General features: G+C 41.3%; 1 protein-coding gene across 1 annotated transcript in view; it reads left to right on the top strand.

Annotated features, from left to right (window-relative positions):
* The window catches only part of LOC109916311 (neuronal PAS domain-containing protein 2), a 131,700-nt gene that overhangs the window by 21,904 nt on the left and 82,080 nt on the right, over positions 1-27,716 (top strand). The window contains exons 4-5 of the mRNA XM_048597984.1: positions 16,665-16,716; positions 27,333-27,481. Coding sequence (XP_048453941.1) covers positions 16,685-16,716; positions 27,333-27,481 — 181 coding nt within the window. The 5' untranslated portion in view covers positions 16,665-16,684. The remainder of the gene's footprint in view (positions 1-16,664; positions 16,717-27,332; positions 27,482-27,716) is intronic.

Genomic DNA, 27,716 nt, shown 5'->3' with positions numbered 1-27,716 from the left:
TCATCCAAATCAATTTTGTTTATATATAGATTCAATTTACATGTATAACTTGATGAGTCTAGACATAATAGGGATCCCAGGTTTATTATCTCATCTCTGTTAGTCATCTGAAAGCCAAGTCCTAAAGATTTTTTCCCTACCTGTGATATTCCAATGTTCAGATTATCTTTATATGTACTCTACTAATTTTTAGAAAGTAACAGAGTAACCACATCTTTATGGTGTTGAAAAATAATTGTATGAAATGTTATACAGTAAATCATTTTCTCCCTTGTATGCATTTCATTGAACAGTAGTACATCGAGTTGAGGGATAGTGTTATTGACACCATAAAAATAATAGATAAAACTGGGACTATGGAATACAATTCAGTTTTAAAATTCTTTTTGTTATATTTATTTCTGTCATCTGCATACCTCTGACATATTAATCAATTATGTAACATGCAAGGCTGGGAACAAGAATCTATGCACAAAATTAAAAGTACCTAAAATTTGCCATGTGAGTCTCCTATAATGTAATGGAACCTGTACGAAGTCTCCAGTGTTATGGGTCAAATATATTTATGCCCTTTTGGAGAAGCACAGTGCCATTTGGAATTTTTAAATGTAGGCATGATGGTGTGTAAAAAGTACCCACCCATGACCTCATTGGAGCCATGAATTGGAACTGGCAAATGTATTAATAGGGCACGTTGAGAGGAATTAGAATCATAGAATCCCGACAGATAATCATAGAATCCTGACAGTGTGGAAACAGGCCCTTTGGCCCAACAAGTCCACACTGACCCTCAGAGCATCCCACCCAGACCTATCCCTGTATAACCCATCCCTGAACACTGTGGGCAATTTTGCATGGCCAATCCACCTAACCTGCACATCTTTGGACTGTGGGAGGAAACTGGAGCACCCGGAGGAAACCCATGCAGACACAGGCTGGATTTGAACCCAGGTCTCTGGCACTGTGAGGCAGCAGTGCTAACCACTGAGCCACCATGCCGCCCCAAACTTGAAACTATGTCAAAGCATTTGGAACTTCATTTTAAATCTTTGGTAAATGTAAGAAGTGTTAAAAAAATAATTTCTTGTTATTTCACTCTGTTGACATAAACCTGAGGGCTACCAATACTGGAATAGTGCTGCATGACAGATTTCAAAATCTAATGCTACTGTAATGGAGTACCTGCCATGTTATAGTTTGATTGAGATTGAGATTTCTAAGTGGTCATAGACACTTTGAAGTGGGACAATGAACTCTTATGCTTGTTTTTATAAGGGATTGTGCATTTGAATAAATTATGTGTAGGCATAAAGGATTCTATAGTTGAAGGAAGTTAAAACAAGTTAATATTTACTTTATGAATGAGAGTTTTTTTTAATAAACTCTGCAACAGGCACACTTTATTTCATTTCAGTATAGATACTGAGGTCTGACTGTGGTGGATATTGGATAAGTTGGCATATGTGTAAGAGCAAAGAAATTGGGTTGGGGCATGATTTGGTATTAAATTGTGATAAGGAATATAACAGACAATGGGCCTGGGTGAAGAGGCATAGATATGCATGGGGGGTGCCATGGGTTACGGTGGTTGGTTACATAATTTACGGTAACGTGAGTTGGCATGCATGGGGCATGAGGAATGTGCAGGGACGTTAGAGTTTGTGAGGGGTGAGGGCTGGGGGGATATTTCTTGTTTTGATTTTTTAAAAACGTCAAAATAACGCACCTGCACTTAGACAAGTTTTCTGCCTAATCTGCCTCTGAACTTAATAGCCTCTGCGTTTGTTCTGGGGTCTTCTGGCCCAATTCCCAAAGAACCCCACAACCTCAGAACAGCTTTACGTTTTATTAATCTGTAAGCAGACTGCAGATGTTTTACATTTGACATTGGCTCTACAGTAGTTTCATGTCCTTGGTTAAAAGCTCACAGACCATACTTCTCCTTGTCAAGTCTGTGGAGCTTGGAAATGTCCCAACTCTATGCTCCTGACCAATGAATGAAAATCCAGGCTCAGTTGCAGTCAGACAAGAGAGACCTGGAGCAGAAAGCCAACTGAAAACAATGGCTACTGTGTCAAATGAGGTAAAGAGACTGTTTCTGTGTTATCAATTGAGCAGAATGCAGAAGAGGTAGAACTTGGGAGAGACTGAAACGCTAACACTTGGGGTCAACCTTGTCAACGTTCTGAATGAAGCTACAAAGGACTTTATTAAACAAAACTCTTTATAAAACAAAGCAGTGGGAAACTAGTACCTTCTGGAAAAGAACACAGAGGTATTAAAGAAAACTTAAAGATAAAAGTGATCCTGAACTGAAACATGGCAATGTGAATCTAATTATCTGGAATGATAACTTGGAAATGTAGCTGGTTGAGATTTTCTGTATAGACTTAGACTTCAAAATAAACAGGCAGACGTGGAAGGAAGTGGAAATCAGAAATTAATATCTAAACAGAGTGGTTCAGAATATGGCTTAGAATGTGGTAACCCTGATTTGTTGATTAACTTTAAGGAAGAACAAAATAAATTATTCAATCCAAGCGTAAAAATTAATAACATACGGATAGATTCTTGGATTACAATTCACAGCTGTCAACTTGCAAAAACCAGCTGGGTTGCCAGCAATTAGCAGTGTTGTTCTTGAAAAAGTTAACCAGAGCAAATCACTTGTAAAACCTTTGACCCATCAGAAATACTTTTCCAGGGTCCAGAACGATCCAATACAGATTTTAAGAAGCTTTTAACTAAGGACATGGAAATTCTGTACAGCCAACACTAAATGAAAAAGGAGATCTTCTGCACAGATTCATAGAGATTGGAATGACTATGAGTAAAAGAAACTCTTGTTTTCAAGAGCATTGAGACTGTAAGAACATACATAAACTGGACTTTAGATTTGAACATACCGTTAGTTATTAAGTGTTAACCATAATGTTGCCAAGACCTGATGTTAAATGTGACAATAATATATGACAAAGAAGGAAGAATATTACCTGTACTTTATGTATTAAGTTGATAGTTGTAGTGTTTACAACATTATATTTTAATATTAACTTTAGGGACATATTATGATTTTGAGCCTCTATAAATCCATTATATTTTAAACTGATTTCTTTCAGTTTAAGGTAAACAGAATATCCTGGAATAGGGGATGGTGTAAAATTGAATTGAAATCTGCCAGCAAAAAGCCCATAAGATTTCATGACCATGGAGACAGAAACTCAGGCTGAAACCCATGTAAAATCAAGTTACTTGAGACAAAAGAGGGACAATTGGTCTTATTGGATACAGGCTCAAAGTCTCAATCAGACAAAGAGAAAGAGAGAGACCTGGAAAGCAAAATGAATAACAGCAGCAGCTGCGCCAAGCCGAATAAGGACTGTTCTTGTCTCAACCACCAAGTAGAATGCTGGTGAGAGCAGGTTTCCTGTTTGAACAGCTGTGCTGCTGGAAGTCAGTTTGTTTATATTCTGAAGACTCAGTGAATGGACTTTCTAAGGAAGGCTAAGAGACTTAGCTTGGTACGACAGAGAGAAGTGAGCCTATTTGCCATATGGAATTTGGGCTTTAAATGCAAGATGACATATCCACTGAGTGTGGAGGATGTATAAACATGGAATGGGGTTTCAGATATTAGTTTTCAGTCAATGTTGACTCTAGCTGGTTTGTTACAGTAAAATTGAAAACTTGTGTGATTATTTCCATTGATCACTGGAAAATGCAGGTTTAAGAAAAAAATTATCAGTCTCTACAAGGATTGTAACACTAATTCGAAACAATTTCCAAAGAGATCCATTGAGTTTGCATTGCAACTCAAGGCCTACAAGTTAATAGTAACAGTGTACATATTCCATATGCCTTGAGAAGTTTATGCTGTTGATGAATCTAGAGCGTTTAGTTATTCTAAAGTCTCTGTATACCTTTGATAGCTTGAATTAACTGTCTCTCTATCCATGAGGGATATTGGATCTTCCATACTTCCTACTAATAGTTACAAGTTCCTAGCTGCATTGTGCAATGACTCTAACAATCTCTCATGTCCTAATTTTAAAAATTCCATCTCCGAAATCATAACCTCACCGTCTATAAAGGACAATGACATCAACGTTGAATGAAGTGCCTCCTGTTATCTCCAGAATTTCTGTCTGATCCTTTTCATTCTATCTCTGTGCGTTACCCTCCATTGAAACCACGTAGGAACATTTAGAATGATTGTTTATCGTCACATATACTTGGGATGAAAGGTAGCATCAGTTGTGTCTTTTCAAGAACACCACTTTTTTTCACAGCCAGGCTACAGTTACACTTTATGCTGTGAAAGTGCTTCTGAGTGTAAAATAACTGGGAGTGTAATTAAATAAATGCTAATGCCAAATAAATGATATTAGGAAAAATATACTGCTGCTCTGCACATTACAGAAAATGGCAATACCATGATTAAGATAGTACTGTAATCATTTATTGCATAATTACACTAAGAAGGCATAATTAAAGACCAATAAAATAAAGGGTAAAGAGAAAATATTGGCAGGAGACTCACTGGCCTTTGGTGTCCCATTATAGAGATCTATGAAACTGCATAATAAGACATTTAATATCTCCTTTAACTGATTTCATTTCATCTTCAATGTCATTTTCCTTTAAGAACAAATCTATTAACCCATAGATGTGCAATCAGATGAACATGGCTCTTTATGTTTCAGGTACAGGTACAAATGGAGCCAATATTGTTGTTCCAAAATTGACAAAGAGTAATTTAAGTATCAGCAGTTTAATGAAGAAGCTAATGAGGCCTGGGCATCAAAAATAAACAGGCAAAAACAAGTGTATTTCAAGTTCTTAAGTCAACAGTTTAGTCTATGCTATGACTTTATTGAAAGTAGCTGCAAGATGGTAGGCCCCAGTCAACACATCATGGTAGAGGTCACATGACTACAGCAGATCAGTACAGATTGGGGCAGAAATGCAATCAGACTGCTCCATTGGATTTGTGCCCCTTTTGGGAACCAACTTAAACCTCACCTGCCATAGTAGCCAATATACCTCTAGAGTGCTGAGTGTACTATCCTTATCTCTGGACCAGGGGGCCCAGGTTCAAGTCCAGCCTGTTCCAAAGGTGTGTAATGACATCTCCAAACAGCTTGCTTAGAAATTATTATTACACGTAGAGACCATTCTGAGTTTACTGGTCATTTTCGCTAGCCTTCCTATTTTTTTGTTGATGCACTGCCCCTAGTGGAAGTGCTTATAATACCTTAATTTTTAAAAATTAAATCAAATTGGTGATTGGTGACAGGTTTAAAATAAAACAAAGGCCTAGATTGGGTAAAGTTGCAGCAGGGTTCTTGTAGCACTGTCTGTGCATCTGGATTGGATGGTCTGAGTTCAAGTCCCACATGATCTGTGTCAAAATATGTCTGAACAGGTTAATTAAAAATATCTACAGTCAGATGGAATGTGGTCCAAAAATACTCCATTTAGGGCTCTTGTGGCACAGTGATAGTGACACTGTCTCTGAGTCAGAAGGTCCAGGTTCAAGTCCCACCCACCTAGACATGTTGCAATGCGTCTGAGTGTGTTGATTAACTATATTTAAAGTTAGCAGTGTAAGGTCCCATCTGTACAAATTGAGCAATGTTTAAATGTTCTCAACTTAACAATGCATCTCAACACATTTGTGTGACATTTCCATTTCCTATTTTCACTATTGAATTTTTGATCATATTTCCAGAGGATTTAGTTTTTAAAAATGTTTTAAATTCACTATTATAATGCAAAAGATATTCAAAATTTTTTTATGAGTAGGCACTGAAACATAAAGTATTTTAAATGTTAATTAGCCAGCCACTGGATGTTCTCCTTGCTAAGAGATTGAAAGCAATTCATTAGCCAGTCCCACTAATAAATAATCACTTAATACACATTATGTTGAGACTTCCAAGTTCCTGGCCATTTGGCTGGGATTTCTTGGTCTTGGTAATTCTCTTAAGTTGTATCACAGGGAGATAAAATTGAAAATATTCATTGATAGATATGCTCTTAAACTGAATGCTACAAGTCCAAGATTTTGCTATTTTCAAAATAGAATACAGGAAAGTGATTAAAAGCTCTGAAGAAGCCATATTGAGCTCAAAACGTTTACTGTAAACTAAATTTTACCAGAATTCAGCTAAGTGTCATTTATAGTTTTGCGATCCTCCCAAACTCATCTCATTAACCATGCACCACACCCTTATGGGACCCTGTTCATCCTATTCTCTGGCTCACAGTTAGCAGGCACACTCACAACATTCGGAACATCCCAAGATTCCTGGAACCAGTGCCATATCTAAAAGGCCATTGTGTCAAGCGCTAGCAGTCTAGAGCTGTCCTGCACAGTTCAAGACATTTACCTCAGACATGGCAGGCAAGAGGAGAATGGTGCCCTGCTTTGCAGAAGGGGACCTCAAAATCCTAGTGAACTGGGCAGAGGAGGGATGTCCTCTTCTCCCAGGACCACACCACCAGACCCTGAAGCCTGGTCTGAGGGAGTCAGTGTGGTCTTCATGGTCTGGAGGAATGTAGGAAGAAAGTGAATGACCTTCTCAACTCCACTAGGGTAGGTGTCACCATCTCTCTGCTACCACATACTCACTCTATCGCTGATACTGGCCTCACCTCCCACCAGGGCTCATGGCCTACGCTGTTATTATTGCTTGCAACGTTTTGCATCACTCGCCCCAAACTATTAATGCTGCATGGCCTCATAGCTTTCTACTTACTCACTCAGAGCATCTACACCACTTTTCTGCTTTTGCATCAGTGTTAGCAGCTGTGCCACTGACTCACTTCTCACTCAATCCCTTCTTTGTTTCATTCCAAGAGAAAACAGCCAATAATAGGGCAAAAAAATCTGACAGGTGGTGGGGCACCTTTTGGTTCCTCACCTCCTATGAAGAGAAGGTCCTGGTCCTCAGCGTTGAGGACTGGGACTGGTCCTGTGGAGAAGCTGGAACATTTATTTCTATTAACCATGTAAGAAGCATTGGCCATTGCTGAGCTACTCTCCTTCTACTCCCTCTGTGAATGTATTGTTTAAATGCCAAAGCTCCTATCCCATTTTCAGAAAACATTCTCTCTGTTCTGTCCTGCAGCATGATCATTGGTCTCTGTGGCCAAGTAGGCAATACCACAAGATATGCCCTCTTCCACTTCTGAGGAAGAGAGCATGGATGCCTCTGAAAATGAACTGACAATGCCACTTGTACCCCTCCATCAGCTCAGATACTGACATTTCGGAAGGAAGATTAGTTAGTTAGAGTCGGGAGCACATGCTGGTGAGCATTTCATTGCTGTGCCTCCTCAGTTTGCTGAGGGAGAAATGCCCAAGGTCACTGCCACTCAGAGAAGATGCCAGGGACCAAGGCACCTGCTCGGCTCCAGGCAGGGGAGGACCCCGTGATGAGAGCCATCTGTGACTTTATTGAAATGCGCAAGCAGAAACAGGAGCAGTGGGCAGGTTTGTCAGGGTCACTGGGCAAATTGACATAAAGGCTGCAAAACCGCAGAGACACCATTGGAATCCTGCTGCCCATGGCATTTGAGTATTTGGCAGCCCCTGTGGACAAGTTGGCAGCTGCCCTGGAGAGTTAGATGCAGTACACAGGGTCTGCTGGATATGCACGTAAACCTGAACCCCATCTCTCCAACCGTTTGTGCTCAGTACCAACGGTAGGGCGAAAGGGGACTGGAGACCTGGACCTCACTCCAGATGACTCTTCCTCACTAGGAGACAGGGTAGTGCCAGTAGGCACACAGATAGAGGAGCAAACACCTATAGACCACCCAGGAGTGTCCTCTCAGTGAAGTGGCCAAACCTTCCAGTCCCACACATCCTGCCATCCTCAGCATTGGAGGAGTTGAAATCGAGGCAGGTGTACCTACTATTGGTAGGACACATCCAGCATGTCTGGGCCTTCTGCACACATACACGCCTCTGGGGTTGCCCAACCAAAACCCCAAATCCTACAGGTTCCACTGCAGTGGAGCCTCCTTCCACTCCGGGAGCAGACCCTGGGGCTGTGCTGAGAGATAGTGGGAGGGAAAAGAAGAAGAAAGCACTCTGAGGGCACATAGGTGGAGGATACATTCACACTTCTGTTAAAACATGTTAAGCTTTCAACATCAGCTGTGTGAGCAAAGGTCTGAACAACAACATGCACAACATTGAAGGTAGAGAGCCCGGCCATTCCTTCATGCTGCATGAGGTTCTGTGGCCCCAGTGTAAAGTGAGCAGCTCCTGCACCGTACAGGTGGTAGGGAAATGGAACGTGCTTGCTACTTTGGCAATTAGATCTGTGGGGTAAAGTGTGCAAAAACACAATGCAAGATGAGACAATGTAAAGATCCTTTGAGCATCAAAGTAGGAGCAAAGTGAGTGGGCACTAAGATCCATCCTGGTTGAATCCATGAGCAGGGTGCCAAATGGCTTGGCAGCAACATTGCAATGAAAGATGCTGGTGCACACAGAAGTGCTGCATTGAAGTGCAGACGGTATTGTAAATGAATTGGAGATGTGCCATAAGGTTAAATTAGGTAAACAGAGAATTTACACGCAATTAAGCCTGTAGTTCACACCTGGTTGTGGAAATCCCTTGACTGTCTTTCCCTATTTCCATGAGGCCTCTGTCTTCCAAAGACACTCTTTGCTCCAGAGAGTGTCCACTCAACTGCTCAAGAACCCCTGGTCAGTACCCTCCTTCACGGTTAGTAAAATCTGGTACGTGTTGGATGTCAAGGTCTGTGAATGGGTTGTGAATGTGCCAACTGCCTATGGTATGTGCCTTGAGATGTTGTGCCAACTGTCCAAAGTGGAGGTCCAGAGGATCGAGCAGTGAGCTGGAGTCGCCAGGAAATTGCTCCGACTTTCATGTCGGGAATTATTGCTGTCTAGTTTCTATCCAGCAGGTGAGGTGGGGGTGAGAGGGGTTGGGGAACTGAATTGTAATGAGGTGAGATTCACTAATATTGAGATGTTAATGCATGTAAATTGGCCTTTTACCTCTCATTTTTGAGGATTTCATTTTGCCATTCAACACTTGGTTGCAAAAAGGGACTTTTACCTCTTGACATCAAGAAGCTCCTCGCTGACCATCTCACACTATTTTCCCAATCTTCTCGCCATGGCCCATGTAACTCAGGGGCTGGGAAGGTTTTACCTCCCATTTCTGTCTCCAAAAGTGCTGCCAAACCTGCTAAGTTTTTTCAGCACTTTCTGTTTTTATTTAAGTAATGAAAAGTTATTTTTAAGGCAAGAAAAGAACACACTGATGTGTTTTCTATCTTCAATTATTATGTAATGATTGAACTATACAATTCCAATGAGAATGCCCTGTATATTCATGTGCTCAAACTAAAGCTGTTTAAAGATGCATGTTTCACTAGATCTCATCAAACGTCTTCTCAATATACCTTGATAGGACATGGAGGGATGTATATGAGGGTATGGAAAAGGCACAAATTTCCACGTCACTTCTTTCGAGCAATTATTGCTGCTGAGCGATATGTGCACATCCTTACTTGCAAGGTGCTTGTGTCACTGTTGGGAGTGACCATATCACCATAGCCAAAAAACGCTTCATCCAAGACACAAAAATTTAAATGCATGTTTGAATATTTCTAGATCAGGTTATTGCTGTACATTACAGAAGGGGCTATCTTGTACTTTGAACCTGTAGCCATGAACAGGCAAAGTGGCTACTCCATTTTGGACACAACTTGAATCTTACTTTTCATAGGAACAGGTCTTGGAAGGTGCCACGGTATAGTTAAAGTACAACTGCAAAATAAATTTACAACAAAACTATGTTCACTTAAGAAATTCAGTATATTCGAGTCAAGTGTCACCTGAAATATCATTTAGCTCTTTTCACAAATCATTCCAATTGCATTTGTTTAATCTGCTTATAAGAAACTGACTGCCGTTTGCCCTGGTTTTAGTCTTCAGGGTGAAATGATATGTTGGCTTTGCTGTTCAGGCAAACTGCAAGGGAGGTTTGTTCTGTGGTAGATGTAGGTTCATTCATCCTGGACCATGGGCTAAATTATATGTGAGAGCCTGCAAACCTCCAGTTGGCTCAGGGGACTAGTTAGGGAGAGATATCTCCACTACCCACATTTTAACTCACACAGAGAAAGTTGGCAGGCTGGTGTCAGCTTTTCCCATCACCAGTTTAATCTTGGCAGTGGTGCGATGAGGCCTTTAAGTTGTCAACCCCCAATAAGATCTGACATGCAGGTCATCTGATATCATCCCTACCTCTGGCAGAGGCAGGTGGATAGGCTGAGGGCAGGCCACTTGCTTGATTTAACATGTTGGCTGCTTTCAGACTCACTGGCTGGGGAGCATAAAGTCTAGTCCCATAAACCAACGGCTTCCCAAATAATATACTCTGCCTTTGTAATGCCAAAACCCTCACCATTCTTAAACAAAACTTACTGGACCAGATATCGTGGTCAGTGGCTAAACAATGGCACTTACCACTGACTTTGAAGAAAGCTGCTCATAAAGATTAGAGATCTCTGTGAGGGGGTTTACTCATTTCCTGACAGCAGCAACAGTGATATCAGCAAGGAGCAAATCAGATTGAGATAGTTTCACAGGAAGTTCAAAGCACTCAATGTCGTTCACTTTTAATTGAAAATTTCAGGCACTAAATTATGTTTGGATTAAGACAGAGACAAAATTAATGACAAGGAAACTTTAGAAAAATTAAAAACATAATGGGGATATTTGACATTCCACAAATATAACATTAGCTTTTTGCAGACTCTCAAGATGTTTAACAGTAATTATGAGGTTAAAAACCTAGTTGCATCTCCTTCAGCAGCGAAATTGACAACAGAAGGAGTGGAAGGTCAAATTCCAAAAAGTCAATTCAGTTGATTTCTATTGATTATGTTATGGGAGGCAGTGTGTTTGTGCATGTGTATCAGGTGGGGTATATCAATGTGTACCCACTGGAGAATGTCAAATCACTGAAAACAACTTCCAGATTTCTGCATCATTCTGTGCATTTGTGGACTCCCAAAGTTGCTGTCAGTTTTGTTGGTGTAAAGATGGTGAATGCTGACTATTTCAACCTCATTACCAACACAAAACCAAACCAATGTAGTTATTTGACAAGTTCCATTCACAACTATTTTCTTCTCTGTTATATTTTAGTATTTTTAAAGTGTATTTGGTTCAAGCTACTACAAATAGAATTTGTATCCCTAAGTTTACAGGGATAAATCTTATGTTTTTTTCTCAAATTACACACAATCTAGGACATCCGGGTTAATGTTTAAAGTTTTAGTTTAGTCATTTAAGGGAAAGCCTTATACTTGTGAACAGATTATGGCAAATGTGTTGAATGTGAGCTCTTTACGTTTGATTTTCTATCCATTGACGTTTTCTATCCAGAGTTTTTTTGATATGTTACATGCTGCATGCAAAGTCCTGTCAATTATTTAGGATCTTGGATAGTTATTATGTTTATGCAGAAGAGGTAATTAAATTCTTGTAAGGAGATTTTGATAAGGTATAATTTACAATATTTAAGGTTACACGTTCATGTTCAATTTTGTGTTCATCTTTCTGTGTTTTGTAACTCTTTTCTATTAACCAATGAAACTAAATATTGGTTTGTTTGTTAAAATGAGTATTGAGGATGGAAGTAATAAATACACTTTGTCAAGTAGCAAATGCTCTTTCACTACTGCTGAAGACTTTTTTTCTTCTTTATTACATTTACGTTCCAATTTCAGTAAAATGTAGTCACCTGGTGTTGCATTCAGTTGTCAGATCAGATGGATATTGTTAGAAAATTGCTGATTTTCCTTTGTATAACACTTGCATTAATAAATTTCCTGAGCATTTGGGAGAGCAGATTTCTAGCATTGGGACTCCACCTTGTTTACATTTGACATACATTCCCTTGAATTGACCATTTGTGGTGAAAGATTTACCACCTGACAGAGCAAGATCATCAAAATGTCATTCACATGATGCTACAGCGACAATACAATATCATTGTGCTTCATTTTCCAGAAAGTCTGTTGGATGTAATCAAGCTGAAATTCACCACTAACTCCATCAGATTGGAGGATGTGGAAAAGTGTGACCGGCAACTTGGATCACTACCCTAACTTGGATAATCACTTTTCTAAAATTCTTCAGTGTAATAGGAATGCACTGTTAGGATGCAGGTCAATAAACCAACTGAAATTTGCATTTCTTTGCATTAAGATCTGCACAAGCACATGATTCCTTCCTCGGTGTGCAGCAAGCCAAGCACTCACCAAACCGGTTAATCAGCAAAAACTTTCAACTCAAGTGGTTCATTACAAATTTTGAACTGCAGCAAGAAAAGGAGGAAGATCAGCAGTAGGATACCCCAACATGGAGCTAGTAAAGACATACAGTTGCAATGTTAACAATTCATTGGGAATCTGCAAGGTTATTGCATATTTTACATGCTCAGAAAGCAGGAAGCAAGGGAAGCCTATGAGAGCATTTAGTCTTTTCACAGACTGTAAATAAGGTGCACGTAAAGAATTCTATTTGTACTGCTATAAGCAGTTTGCTAAATTTATATAATTTATGCTTTAGCTGAAAGATAATTGAACAAAATTCCACAATATCTATCCATATTGGCTTGAATTAAATGAAAAGCAGAATAACTTTTCTGACAGGCTGCAACATGTGAGTGGGTTGAGAGCACTGTCTGTTCTATCCACTTGCAGTCTCAGGTATCCGAGAAACACACGATAGCAAATAAATGTAATCTATAGCTATCGTTCTTTCTGATCGCTGACACACCACCAATGATAAGTGTAGGTGACATTCCGTAAAACATTGATTTCTTTTAAAATTAAAATAATACCTTCAAAATAGAACAGAGTAACAAATATTAAGGGCCAGAAATTGGGCTCATTTGTGACTATGCTTGGGCACCATTAGGGTCCTTAGGGATCCAAAGTGGTGGACACTGTGGGTCAAATCACTGAACATTAGCATAGTGAGGGCAATAGAGTAGGGGCATAAGTGTAGTGATCAGTTGTTAGAGATATGTTTTATTCTTTTCATGGGATATGGGCATCACAGGCAAGACCAGCATTTGTTGCCCATCCCTAATTGTCCCTGTTCTGAGAGGTTTGCTAGGACTGGGAAACCAAGCTGGGTAAGGATGGCAGAACATCTTCCAATGATTTTGTTTAGAACAATTAATGCCAGCTGTCAAAGTCATCATCAATGAAATTGGCTTTAACAATCCCAGATTTATTATTTGGACTTAAATTGCAACAGCTGCAAGGTGGGATTTGAACCCAAGTCATCACAGTACAAGCTGGATGTCTATTCCACTGACATTACCCCTACACAACCATCTCCCCATATGTATAGCTGGTATACATGGTCATGGTCTCATTCTGTATACAGCATTGATATAGTGCCAGCAGTGCATTTTGGAGCTCAGTGTTTAAGCTAATACATTTTTCTAACTTTACACACCTAAAAACATGTTAAGCAGCGTAAAGGACGCACATAGTGCTATTAATGAACACTATAAAATTAATAAGAATTAATTACTTACGGTGCCTGTTTCAAGTGCATTTTGTCAACTGCCTTTAATTGCTAGTTGACTTCATGTAGCTATTAGTATAATTCTGCAAGTGGTTATTGTTTTCTATAGTTGCATCAAGTTGCAAAAGTATACAGGGAGACTTAAGCTGATGGAATTTTTGTTGACTTCAATGATTCTAAATGAACCAGTTGCTCCTGGTCATAGCTGCACGAGTGGATATTTTTCTTAGAATACTGTAGGATTGAGCTTATGTTTCAATATTACTTATGGTTTAGCTACATAATTTATAATTGAGGCATTAATACTATATTCTGTTTAATTATGGTGAATGAAAGACACTTACATCATGCAGTTCTTTTGTCTGTGGATGCGGAAAGAAAGAGAAGACAGAGAAACAACTTCAGTCAATACACCCAGTCATCCAGAAGTCACAAGTTGGTCTTTAGAAACGAACCAATTTAACCACTGCATTATTGAATATCATTACTTTATACTTAGTATAAATACCTTAATAAATTCTGTGAAACCTGTGAATGTATACTTATACCTAGAAGTGGTCTTCTATTAGTTGGAACTGGAAAACTTTTGGATTTGTTCTGTAAACTCTGTCTATGATAGAATTGACTTAAGTTTTAAAATTAAAAATTCATTGAACACTCCAAATATTACAATACCACATAATTTGGAAAATGAATAGAGACCATGCAGAGCATCACAAGCTGCTGGAAGAGAGAGTGGGAGAAGGGCTTACCCTGAGAGGTTCACTTTTATGTAAATCTTGCTATTCATTGACAGCTAGCTACATTTCATTCTCTCTTGACAGTGACATGCAGAATGACTACATTGCTTTGCTAAAATCGTAGGCTTTCCATGGTGCAGGCTGTCATTGGCTACATGGACATTGCTTTGTTGATACTGCATGCGAGCACTGACATGTAACAGAAGCATAAGGGAATCTATCCCTCGACATCCAGTTGGCGTGTTACCATAGCCATACCATACTGTACCATCATGTTGGTCATTGTTTATCAGTCAGCCATGACAGCTATATTTCAGCCATTATGGCAAACCAAGGCAATGACTATTGGGAAGCATGGGATCCACAGATGATGTGACTGATGCTCTGGTAAATGTGCAGTATACATGCAAAGAAAGCTACATTACCATTTAAGATGTGGTAGAGCAGACCATACTGTACTGAAATAGTGGTTCCACTGTAAGCTGCACTGTGGAGGATTCCTCCACTTCATGGTGGAGTGGGTGTCAAGATTTGTGCTGATTTGCTGTGTAGCCTTACATTTAGAGAATGGCAGCCACAGTAGAGGCAGTTACAGGGCTAGCACTGAGAACTTGAAACATGAGGTAGAGAGGAGAATGACAATGTGGGCAGTAACTGAGATGGCTCCTTCCTGCCTAGTCTGCCCATGATGAATGTGTGATTCGAGTTACCACAACTCTGATTCCTCATTCACCAATCTGTACATTCCTTACCTTCTGTCTGTTGCTGACGATCGAAGTGTTCATTTGTCTGCAATGCAAGAATAAAATTAATCATAGAATATACATTCCACGTATTTTCATCACCACTGTGTTCTTGCCTGGCAAAGTTGCACTTCTGAAAGAACAAAGGTACATGGATAAGGTTGTGGTACTGGGCAGGATTAGATAAGAAGTTCATGCATAAATCATCTATAACTTGTAAATCTAAAGAAGGTGTGGGATGTGGAGGAGATTGGATGCAAGAAGCAGGATTAAGATTGAGCAGAATGCAGACAGGCTTGGAGAATGACCATGAGTTCAGGCTCAGAAGCGGCAGCTCCAAATTGCACAATTTCATTGTCTTCAATGGTTTCAGCTGCACTGGCACAATTAGCATCCCAAAAATGGTCAGCACAATCTCATCCAGATAGGAAATGCAGGTATACCTGGCCCCTGCTGTTATCTCCTGCTGGTTTTGGTTGTTTCTGCCTTTTCCTGCAAGAGAGAGTGAAATATGTTAGTGAGTGTGGTGCAATGTGTTTAGCTGATTTGGCTGAATAGCAGACAATGTGCAAACTGCGATGAGATTATTAGGATTGAACCAATGCTAAATGTGCAAGATTAAGGTGAGTACGTGAATCTTATGTATCAGTCCTCATTAGTAGAGGTGATTGGTAGGTGAACCATAAGAGTATGGTGAATTGAGCAATTTCTGAGGCTTTTAGTGCAATTGGTAGGATACAACATTTGAAGAGACATTAACTGACCTTGACAACTCATGTGATATTCTTGAACTTCTTATGCCACCTCCATCTTGTATTCTTAGTGCTTAATTCCTTGTAATTGAGCTCCATGATTCTTCGTTCCTACTACATCTATCTGGAGGTCGTCCTTGCCACCTGCAGATAGAGGACACCTCCTTACTTGTATTCCACCAAAGCCAAGACAGCATGCAACAAACTTGGAATTTGTTCAGTCCCAGATTGTGCCGTTCTTCAATGTTTTCCGGGTCAGGTTGCCTGCACTTGCTTATGTGACAGTTCACTTCCCCTTTTAAACAGCATAGGCTAGTGTTAAGCAGTGAGGCTTAGCTTTCAGTAGTGCTCACCATTCATGACTTTGCCCTCCTTTCAAATATTCAGCAGCAAGGTTAGTCATGATTTAACATTGATATTATTCAGATGAGCAGGCAGCATGAAGTTGGCAAGAAGTCTGTGGGCACAAGGTACATACACATTATGATCACTGTGTTAATTTTTGATAGCTATTCAAATTAGCACCTTTTCTTTGTTTAGCATGCTGCTAATGAGCAGTCCTCAAAATACTTGCATTGATTTATTACTTCCTGGGCTGAATTTTATAACATTGACGACGGAGTGCAAGTCATAAAATTGTGTAGGATGCAACAAAAAATTCTTTTTGGTACACAACACAGGAAATTTATTGGAGCTAAGTGTTTAAGAAAGCAGTTAATGAACACAAATGACAACAATCTGTTAAAACAGATAGTTGATTAGATATTTGGGAGGCTGATTTTGCATTAATAGAAAGTTACATTGAAGTTTCTTTTTCATTTTATAGAGCATTAAGTAGGAGAACTAATGGATGAAGATGACAAGGACAAGGCAAAGAGGTGAGATTTTATTAGGTCTTTAGAGAAATATGAAAATAAGCATTGTATTTCAAGCTGTTTTGTTTCAACTTTGAATTGTTTCATATGTTGTTTGCTCTTTTCTTCTCCCTTGTCTTTGCTGGTCCTGTGAATTTCCTTTGAATGGGTGACTAAATCAAGGAATATAGTGATCAGCTTATGAGCATTGCAGTCTTTCCAAAGAAGAAATAGTACTTTTTTTGCAAATATATTTGTTTACAAGATGTGGGCAGTTAGGCATCTCAGACCAGTATTTATTGCCGTCTCTAACTGCACTTGATTAGGTGGTGGTGAGTCGCTGCTTCGAACTGCTGCAGTCCACAGAATACGTGGTAGATCCACAATACGGTTTCCAGAATTTTGACACCGTGATAGTGAAGAAATGACAATACAAGGGGTTCTCCTATAACCCATGTTCCAGCAATGCGAATTGGCTATAACGCGATTGACAAATAGGGGAATGGTATTTGTAAAACACAAACTTTGTGTTGGCTATAACGCGATCCCAACGTTGACATCACATGATCGGTTCGTGGGCTTTGTCCTGAGCATGCGCTAAAAGAGTCCCCATGCTGGCATCAAGTATCTTTGCACTTTGTGAGAGATACTGTACAATTCTGCTGTGTTACCCACAAAACGCGAGGACAAAACGGCAAGAATGATAACAGGATGCGTCCTGGTGATAAAATTGCGGGTGGTGTACATAAAGAAAGGCTATAACGCTGAAAGAGAAGCTAGCTGTTGTAAAGCGTTTTGAGTATAGTGAGAGAACATGTGATAATGCTCATGCAACAGGAATGAAGGAGTCTACCTTACACACCATTAGAGACAGTGCAGAAAACATTAAAGCAAGCTGTATTGCTGGAACAAATCTGAGTGCTAGCAAATCTGAGAGGTCATGGACAAAGGAACTTGAGCAGATGGAGCGGCTTCTAAGTGTGTGGATAAAAGACCAAACGAAGAAGCGATCTGGGACCACCTTTCTCACCATAAAATAGAAAACCTTCTCAATTTATGAAGATCCAACAAAAACTGAAAATCCTGCAGATGTGCCTGCATTTAGTGCTAGCAATGGCTGGTTTTCTGGTTTTAAGAACCACAATGCCTGTCATAATGTAAAGTTATGTGGCAAAGCTGCCAGCGCAGAAGAGGAGCATGCGATGGCATTTCCTCCCATAGTAAAAAAATTAATTGATGAAGAAGGATACATCTCAGATCAAATTTTCAGTTTGTATGAGACAGGTTTATACTGGAAGTGAATGCCACCAAGAACCTACATTTCTATGAATGAAGCACATGCTCCAGACTTTAAGGTGGCAAAGGATCATATGACTGTGCTGCTGGGTGCCAATGCCAGTGGAGACTTAAAGCTTAAGCCTGTGGTGGTGTACCACTCTGCAAACCCGTGAGCCATGAAAGATTACCTTAAGTTTACTCTAGGCATCTACTTTAGGTCACGCAAAAGAGGTTGGATGATGGGGCAAATTTTTTCTGACCTTATTGTTGATGTTTATGAAGCTGTTACAAACCGCTTCTTCATGAACAAAGAAAAAGGGCAAATTATCAAAAACTGGATGTCCTTTCTAAACCAACCACCAAGAAACAGCCATCCACTTCTGGATTAACTATTCTTCACCCTAACCCTGTAAACAAAACTGCTCCTGAAGGTGATGATGATGATGCTGACAACCCTCAGTCACTGCATTAACAACAGAGCTACCTCAGAACCTCCTCCCCCATCAAGTCATCTTGACATTTTTTCAAGATAAAGTGATAAATTTACTGTTATTTCATTATTACGTGTGAATTAAACATTTGTTCAAACTGTTATCCTTTGTGTTACACTTTTGAGTGATTCTTGATTCATGTTGAGTGATAGTTTTTGTTGGTCAGCCCCTAACCCAACACCACCCACCCCCCCGCCAACCTTTTCCCCACAGGCCCCAATATTTCTATAGCACGATTTTCTATAGCGCATCTTTTCTCAGGAGCACATCTATCGTGTTATAGCAGAACCCCTTGTACAGTTCAGGTTGCAGTGTGGCTTAGAGGGGAACTCTAAGATGGCTGGATTCACACGCATCTGCTTCCATTATCCTTCTAGGTAGTAGAGGTTGTGAATCGGGAAGGTGCGTTTTACAGCAACCATTCGAAACTAATGACTTACATTTATTTAGCTCCTTTCACGACTTCAGGTTATCCCAATATATTTTAAATCCAGTCAGATACTTTTGAATTGTTGCCACTGTTGTCATGTCGGAAATGCAGCAGCCAATCTGCACACATCTAAATGAGATAATGACTGGATAAATTATTTTATTTGTTGAAGGATAAATATTAACCTGATCATGAGAGTTAACTTCCATGCTCTATTTAAAAATGCTGTGTGTTGTGTTTTTTTGCATCTACCTGAGAAAGCAGCTGGACCTCTGGTTTAAAGTCCTACCTGAAAGATGACACCTCTGATGATGCAGTACTCCCTTTATGTATTCGATTTTTAAGTTCTAGCTGCTGAAGTAGGATGTGACCTAAAGCAAGAGTGCTATAAACTGAGCCAACTGAGCTATAACTTGGCTTATTATCTTCAACATCAGTAAGCCACACAATCAGAGTAAGGGAGACTTCACTGGAGTAAGTCTCTGGAAATTTGGGTCAAAGTGGCAATTCAGAGTAGAGTAAAAGTCAGAATCAGAATCAATAGAATCAATAGAATCAATAGCCTCTACGGAAATTAAAATAACCTAGCTAAACAGGCAACTGCTTGATAGTGGCAGTTATTCATCAAGCTGAAATTCCTTGCCTGAATTAGGTGCTGATTATTGTAGCAGGAAGTTAAGAAAAACAAGTGATTTCTCACAGACATAGTAAGAACTGGCAATGCTGGAGTCAGAGATAACACAGTGTGGAGCTGGAGGAACACAGCAGGCCAGGCAGCATTAGAGGAGCAGGAAAGTTGACGCTTCTGGTCAGGACCTTTCTTCAGAAATGTGGGAGGGGGAAGGGAACTCCAAAATAAATAGAGAGAGGAGGGGTGGGGCTGGGGAAGGTAGATGGGAAGATGATAGGTGAGTGCAGGTAGGCAGTGGTGGGGATTGGTCATTGAGGTGGGAGGCAAGGATAGGTGGGAGAGAAGATGGACAGGTTGTGTCAGGTCAAGGAGGCGGGGATGAGAGGGAGGTTTGATCATGGGATGAGGCCGGTGGTGGGGAGATTTTGAAACTGGAAAAATCCACATTGAGACCATCGGGTTGTAGGCTCCCAAGGCGGAATATGAGGTGCTGCTCCTCCAGTTCCCGGGTGGTGTCATTGTGAGACTGGAGGAGGCCCTGGATGGACATGTCGCCCAGGGAGTGGGAGGAGGAGTTGAAATCGTTTGCGAATGGAAGGCGTTGTCGTTTGTCGCGAACAGAGCACAGGTACTCTGCAAAGCGGTCTCCAAGCCTCTGCTTGGTCTCACCGACGTAGAGGAGGCCACATCAGAAACAGTGGATGCAATAGACCACATTAACGGATGTGCAGGTGAACCTCTGTCTGATGTGGATGGTTTTTTTGATTCCTTGAATGGAGGTGAAGGGGGAGGTGTAGGAGCAGGTTTAGCACTTCCTGCGGTTGCAGGGAAAGATGCCGGATGTGGTGGGGCTAGTGGGGAGTGTGAGCGGAAGAGGAAGTCGCGGAGAGAGCAGTCCCTACGGAAGGCAAATATGCGTTGGGAAATTGTTTGTGGGGTCAGATTGCAGGTGGCGGAAGTGACAGAGAATGATACGTTGAATACTGAGGTTAGTAGGGTGATATGTGAAGGAAAGGGGGATTCTGTCTTTGTTTTTGTTGCGGGGAGGAGATGTGAGGGCAGTGGTGTAGGAAACGCAAGAGATGCGGTCAAGAGCATTTTCAACCACTCGAGGGGGTATGTTGCAGTCCTTGAAATAAGAGGACATCTGGGATGTTTGGGAGTGGAATGCCCCATCTTGGGAGCGGATGCAGCGGAGGTGGAGGAATTGGGAGTAGGGGATCGCATTCTTGCCGGAAGGTGGGTGGGAGGAGGTGTAGTCTAGGTAGCTGTGGGAGTCGAAGGGCTTGAAATAGATATCAGTTTCAAGGTGGTTACCAGAGATGGAGACAGAGAGGTCCAGGAAGGAGAGGGAGGTATCAGAGATGGTCCAAGTACTTTGAAGTACGTTGAAGGAGAAGTTGTTAAGAGTAAGGACTGGTTCGGTTAAGCGGATGAGGGTGTCAGTGGAGGGGGATTGGTTGGGCCTGTGGGAGAGGATGAAGGGGAGGGCTTTTAGGCCAACCATGTGGGGAATGCAAGTGTATAGGGACTGGATGTCCACAGTGAAGATGAGCTGTTGGGGGCCAGGGAATTGGAAGTCTTGGAGGAGGTAGAGGGTGTGGGTGCTATCCCGGATGTATGTGGGGAGTTCCTGGACTTGGGGGAGAAAACAGAGTCAAGGTAAGCAGAGATAGTGGGGCAGGAGCAGGCAGAGACAATGGGTTGGCCAGGGCAGTCGGGTTTGTGGATTTTGGGAAGGAGATAGAAACGGGCGGTGTGAGGAAGGATGAGGTTGGAGGCTGTGGGTGGGAGGTCACCTGAGGTGATGAGGTTATGGATGATCTGGGAGATAATAGCCTGGTGTTCAGGGGTGGGGTCATGATTAAGGGGGCGGTAGGAGGAGGTGTCAGAGAGTTGGTGCCAGGCCTCGGCGATGTAGAGGTCAGTGCGCCATACCACAACTGCACACCCCCTTAATCGTGGGTTTGATGGTGAGGTTAGGGTTGCAGCAGAGGGAGCGGACGGCTGCACTTTCTGTGGGGGAGAGGTTAGAGCAAGTGAGAGGGGTGGAGAGGTTGTGGCGATTGATGTCGCAACGGCATTGCCCGTGTGGATGGCCTAAAAGCCCTCCCCTTCATCCAATTGACAGGTTTTCATTTTACAGAATGTGCTCACTGTAGAAGTTTACAGCTTTGAGTTTAGTTTCATTTTAATGGTGCGAATGGTAACGTTTATGGAGACTGGTGCAAACGTCAGTGGCAAAGCAGGATTTGTAAGCATGTACCTTGGTACATCAACCCCAATTTATAGCATTTCACTTTATTCACGTTATGACATGAGGGCAGACTAACAATTCTTGTGCTAAAGTCAAAATGTGTTCTCTCTCACTTCATCTGTGGGAGGCTATTTCTGTAATTGATTTTTCCATTCACCTAATAGAGCTTCTTCTTCTCGCATAGGCCCAACCAGTCCCCCTCCACCGACACCCTCATCCACTTAACTGAACTCGCCCTCACCCTTAACAACTTCTCCTTCAACTCCTCCCACTTCTTACACACTAAGGGGGTGGCCATGGGAACCCGCATGGCCCAAGCTATGCCTGCATCTTCATAGGATACGTGAAACAGTCCCTCTTCTGCTGCTACACTGGCACTATCCTCACCTCTTCCTCCACTACATTGATGACTGTGTCAGTGCTGCCTTGTGCTCCCACAAGGAGCTTGAACAGTTCATCAACTTTACTAACACCTTTCACCCCAACCTCAAGTTCACCTGGACCATCTCTGATACCTCCCTCTCCTTCCTGGATCTCTCTGTCTCCATCTCTGGTAACCACCTTGAAACTGATATCTATTTCAAGCCCTTCGACTCCCACAGCTACCTACACCTCACCTCCTCTCACCCACCTTCCCGCAAGAATGCGATCCCCTACTCCCAATTCCTCCACCTCCGCCGCATCCGCTCCCAAGATGGAGCGTTCCACTCCCAAACATCCCAGATGTCCTCGTATTTCAAGGACCACAACATCCCCCCTTCGGTGGTTGAAAATGCTCTTGACCGCATCTCTTGCATTTCCCGCACCTCTGCCCTCACACCCCCTCCCGCAACAAAAACAAAGACAGAATCCCCCTTGTCCTCACATATCACCCCACTAACCTCAGTATTCAATGTATCATTCTCCGTCACTTCCACCACCTGCAATCTGACCCTACAAACAAAGGTATATTTCCCTCCCCACCCCTTCCTTAGGGACCGCTCTCTCCGCGACTCCCTTGTCCGCTCCACACTCCCCACTAGCCCCACCACCCCGGCACCTTTCCCTGCAACCGCAGGAAGTACTACACCTGCCCCTACACCTCCCCCCCTTACCTCCATTCAAGGGACCAAAAAAACCTTCCACATCAATCAAGGGTTCACCTGCAATCCATCAATGTGGTCTATTGCGTCCGCTGCTCCCGATGTGGCCTCCTCTACATCAGTGAGACCAAGCGGAGACTCGGAGACCATTTTGTTGAGCATCTGCACACTGTTCACGACAAACGACAACACTTTCCAGTTGCAAACCATTTCACCTCCCCCTCCCCCTCCCACTCTGTGTGTAACATGTCCATCCTGGGCCTCCTGCAGTGTCATATTGATGCCACCTGGAAATTGGAGGAGCAGCTCCTCAAATTCCACCTTGGGAGCCTATAACTCAATGTGGACTTTATCAGTTTCAAAATCTCTCCACCACCGGCCTCATTCCGTGACTAACCCTCCCTCTCATCTCCGCCTCTTTGACTTGGCACAACCTGTCCATCTTCTCTCCCACCTATCCACTCCTCCCACCTCACTGACCAATCCTCACCACTGCCTACCTGCACTCACCTATCACCATCCCACCTACCTTCCCCAGCCCCACCCCTCCTCTCTCTATTTCGGAGCTCCCTTCCCCATCTCCATTTCTGAAGAAGGGTCCTGACCCGAAACGTCAACTTTCCTGCTCCTCTGATGCTGCCTGGCCTGCTGTATTCCTCCAGCTCACACTGTGTTATCTCTGACTCCAGCATTGGCAGTTCTTGCTATCTCTGGAGAAGAAGTGCTTGTTCAAAGCACACAGTCAGAGTAAGTGAGACTGCACTTTGTTCTTATGTTCTTCTATTCTTATGACTTTGTCAGAGTGTGACTGAGCGTGAGTAACTGGGATTTTGGATCAAAATGAGAATTTGGGCAGAGTGGGAAAGAGATGCCTTTTAATTAAGGTTATCTCCAAGAAATAAAGCCTCCAGAGTGGGAGGACAGCAGGACAGGAAATAAGGAACTGATTGAGAGGGCTACCTGGACTCAGACCAATGAAAGCATGATGTCATGAGTGCTGAGAAAGCAGCTGATTCATGAGTAGGTTTGGTCAGTAGTTACAATCTTTAAAGTGACCGTTACATATTTAGTTTTTGTTCTCAAATCTCGACGTTTTTCATTTTGAAAAACAGCTTGTTAAGTTTTCATAGAAAGTCTGTATTTATTCTACAGCTAACAAATAGTTGTTTTTAAATTACATGATAACAGGTCAGGATGACTAAGTGGAGTGCACATTCTGCAGTATGTGTGAAGTCATGTACATACCATGTGTCCCAGACAAACACATCTGCAGGAAGTGTCAATAGCTTCACAAAGCTTGAGCAGCAGTCACTGCTGTGTATCTACAGTGTGGAGGACTATATGGGCAGCACGGATAGAGAGGTGGTCGCACTGAAGAATCAAACATACAGGAGGAGAGAGAATGGGTAACTATCAGGCAATCTAAGAAAACCAGGCCTGTACTGCAGGAATCCCCTGGGTCAATATGCTTTCTAATCAAAAACAGAAATTGCCAACAAAATTTAGTAGGTCTGGCATCATCTGCAGGAAGAAAGCAGAATTAACGAGTCCAGTGACTCTTAAAGAGTCATCACACTCAAACGTTAACTGTGCTTCCTTCCTATAGATGCTGTCATACCTGCTGAAGTTCGCCAGCAATTTCTGTTTTTGTTTTCAATCTCCAGCATCTGCAGTTTTTTTTTTGTTTTATTTTGTGCTTTCTAATCAGTTTTCCAATTTGGAAGCTGCTGAGGATGATGATTCCTCAGGAGAGAGCAGCCAGATACAAACCCATGGCACCACTGGAGACTCAGCTCTATAAGGGAGGAAGAAAAAGAACAGAAGAGAAATAATTATAGGAGATTCCATATTCAGGGGATTAGACAGGCATTTTTGTGACAGTAATTGTGACTCCAGGATGGTGGATTGCCTTCTTGTTGCCAGGGGCAAGCATGTCATGGAACAGCTGTAGGACATCCTTCTGAGAGAAGGGGATCAGCCAAAGATTATGGTCCACCTTGACACCAACAACACAGGAAGATGGATGGGATCCTGATTGGGAAATTAGGAAGGTAATTGCAACATGTTTACTCAAAAGGAACCTTTGGAATTCTCTACCACAAAGGGCTGAGGAAACTCAGTCTTTGAGTATATTTAAGATGAAGATTGATAGATGACCATATTGGTAGACTCAAATAGTTTACTTCTGTCTTTATGTTCCTAAGATTGAATGTACCATGTCATTAAATTCAAATTTCTTGAAAGGTATTATTGTATGGAACAGTGAAAGAACAGTGAAATCTGATCTGAGTACACAGCCCAGTTATGAAGTGAGCATGAATGCAGGCAAGATGAGACAAATTGACGCCTTTAGTGCCAACATTTCTATGTCTTTCTTCTTTATTTCTTTCTATTGTATAAAAGTATCACATTCTCTTCAGGTAAGAAGTTCTCTCCAGTGCACATGATTTCATTGCTTCATTTGATGATGCTTATCAGGGAAAGTAGTTCATGAAGATAGCCTGTAAACAGGAGTCCTTGATAACTCTCCACAGTGCCTGTTATTATTGACAAATAAAGTATTTTGCAAAGTGCATATCTGTCTAGTTTTAAACTACTGTAACAGTGCTTGATAGGCTTTTAAGAAAACCTAATTTTTGCTGGTCAAGTCAGCTTGTTTAGAGTGTCTTACTTATTTCCAAAATCCATGATGGTTCTACAATATCTTGAAAAGGACGGTATCGCAATATAATAGTTGTTCTTAAGCCACACCTCCATGGTTACGTCAGAAGCATAAAACCTAGCACAACTGCACAACTGAGAATGTGTGTATGAGTGCAAGAGGTGAGGATTAACATTTGTCTTTTTCGTGCAAACGGAACTCTGTACGTCATTGCTATTCATTTTGAACAAGTACACAACTAATCCCCAATTTTTCAACAAGGTTTGTCAAAATTTAAAAGCCGTGCAAAATTACTAATTTGTTAGTTTGCAGATTAGAATGGCCAAGACCTTGTGACCCACTATCACCTGAAGTTAAATTATGAGATATCTGTCCTAAATGAAATTGTCTCCAACTTCACTCCGTTATACTGTCCCATACCTAAAAATAAAATGATCAGTTCCAGCATAAATAATTGTTTGTGCACCATGAGGACATACTGTTTGAATCCAGGTGGTGAACAGGTCCTAGGACTGTACAATACACTTTGAATGTTAGGCTTTGCAGGTTTGCTGATCTCCCAGCCACATATGTGATATTGTGAAAACATGAGATGTGTCAGGAGTGTAGGTAAAGCTTGTATACACTTCCAGAATAGTTTATATTTTCCTGCAGAGGCAAATGTTAAAAGACTACTTTAGTGTTTCCAGTCATGTTTTACAGACCAAAGACCTGGAGCACTGACTCTCAAGTGCACACCCCTTTTGAGCAAAACTCTATGGCAGCAATGTGCACTCATTAAATTTACCCTTGAGTGTTTTGATCACTTGCAAATGTTATAAAATTTATAATGTATTTCCATTGAAGCACCTAGACATTGGTGAGTAAAAGTAATAAGGTATTCCTGAAAGTGGGCATTATTGCTATAGTGTGTTGCTTGTATTCTTCTAGTACTAAAGTTTAATTTCAACAGGCTTAGCTTGCTGCCTACTGTAATGCAGAATTCTTTATTATTTGAATATTCTAGTAATGTTATTATTTCAATGCTGTGACTTTAGTATACTCCAGAATTTTTTTAAAAACTTATCTTTATAGACATGTTTACACAGCGAATTAGAATGAGAAATACATTGCAGTCAGCACTGCACATTCTTGTGCCTGTTTTTCAGATTGAAAACTGGTGCAAAGAGGTTCAATTTAGAGAGAAAATTTGTGTACTCTGACAGCAATGGAAACCTGAGATCATTCAGTTTAGATGATGTAAAGGCACTTCCCAAACTGCACAAAACAGACAGAAGCCATATTCAAATAGGTTAACTCTTGTTTAAAATCCAACTGAAAATTAATCTATCCTCAACACAATAGACGTGGGATCTGCTTTGTTTTGGACAAATGCATCTACATGCTGCGTGGCTGACGGCTTTTATATTAGCTCATATTGGGAATTTGTTTCCAAGGTGGATGGGATTTTTTCCTTCTTAAAGCACACCATTCTAATTTTTCACAGTTAGCTCATAAAAGAAGATATCGTTCTTTATAATGAAAATCATGTACGATCATTTTACTGACAGAATGTAAAGCTCAAGAAGTCACAGTCCTTGCCTCGGTTTCATGGTTGAAGGCAAGCCCTAGTCTTATTACTAAAAGGTATTTTATTGCCTTTATATCAGTCACTGGGAGCAGATATCGTCCAGTTCAGGGTGACATCAGCAGTTCAAAGGACATGTATAAGCAGGGACTGGTCCTGTCCCTTTATCTTTAAAGTAAATTTCATTCATATATCTTGTGTCCCATTTAATGTTGATTATATTTTCTTATATTTTAATTTAGGGCTTCACGTAACAAGTCTGAGAAAAAGAGACGTGATCAGTTCAATGTCCTCATCAAAGAACTCAGTGTCATGCTTCCGGGTAGTATGCGTAAACTGGACAAGTCTACAGTGTTGCAGAAGACAATTGACTTTTTACAAAAACACAATGGTAAGATAAGCTGAAGTGAATGCTTAACACATTTTAAAACATTTTGAAGTCACCCTTCCTATCTTTTGCTGGTTAATTGGACGCCATGTGCAATGTACACAAATTGTGCAGGTGAAAGTGGGTTGGGTTGAATTCCTGTGCTGAACTGAATTAGCTGGTACCCATAAAGTGAAATCCTACCTGGGCTGAATGTCTCATTTCCCCTTTGTATGATTGTTGTACATCGCCTACGAAA

The sequence above is a fragment of the Rhincodon typus genome, chromosome 6, assembly GCF_021869965.1.
Source record: "Rhincodon typus isolate 14 chromosome 6, sRhiTyp1.1, whole genome shotgun sequence".
Lineage (NCBI taxonomy): Eukaryota > Metazoa > Chordata > Chondrichthyes > Orectolobiformes > Rhincodontidae > Rhincodon > Rhincodon typus.
Note: the sequence above shows the minus strand (reverse complement) of the source record. Positions and strands in the feature narration are given on the sequence as shown.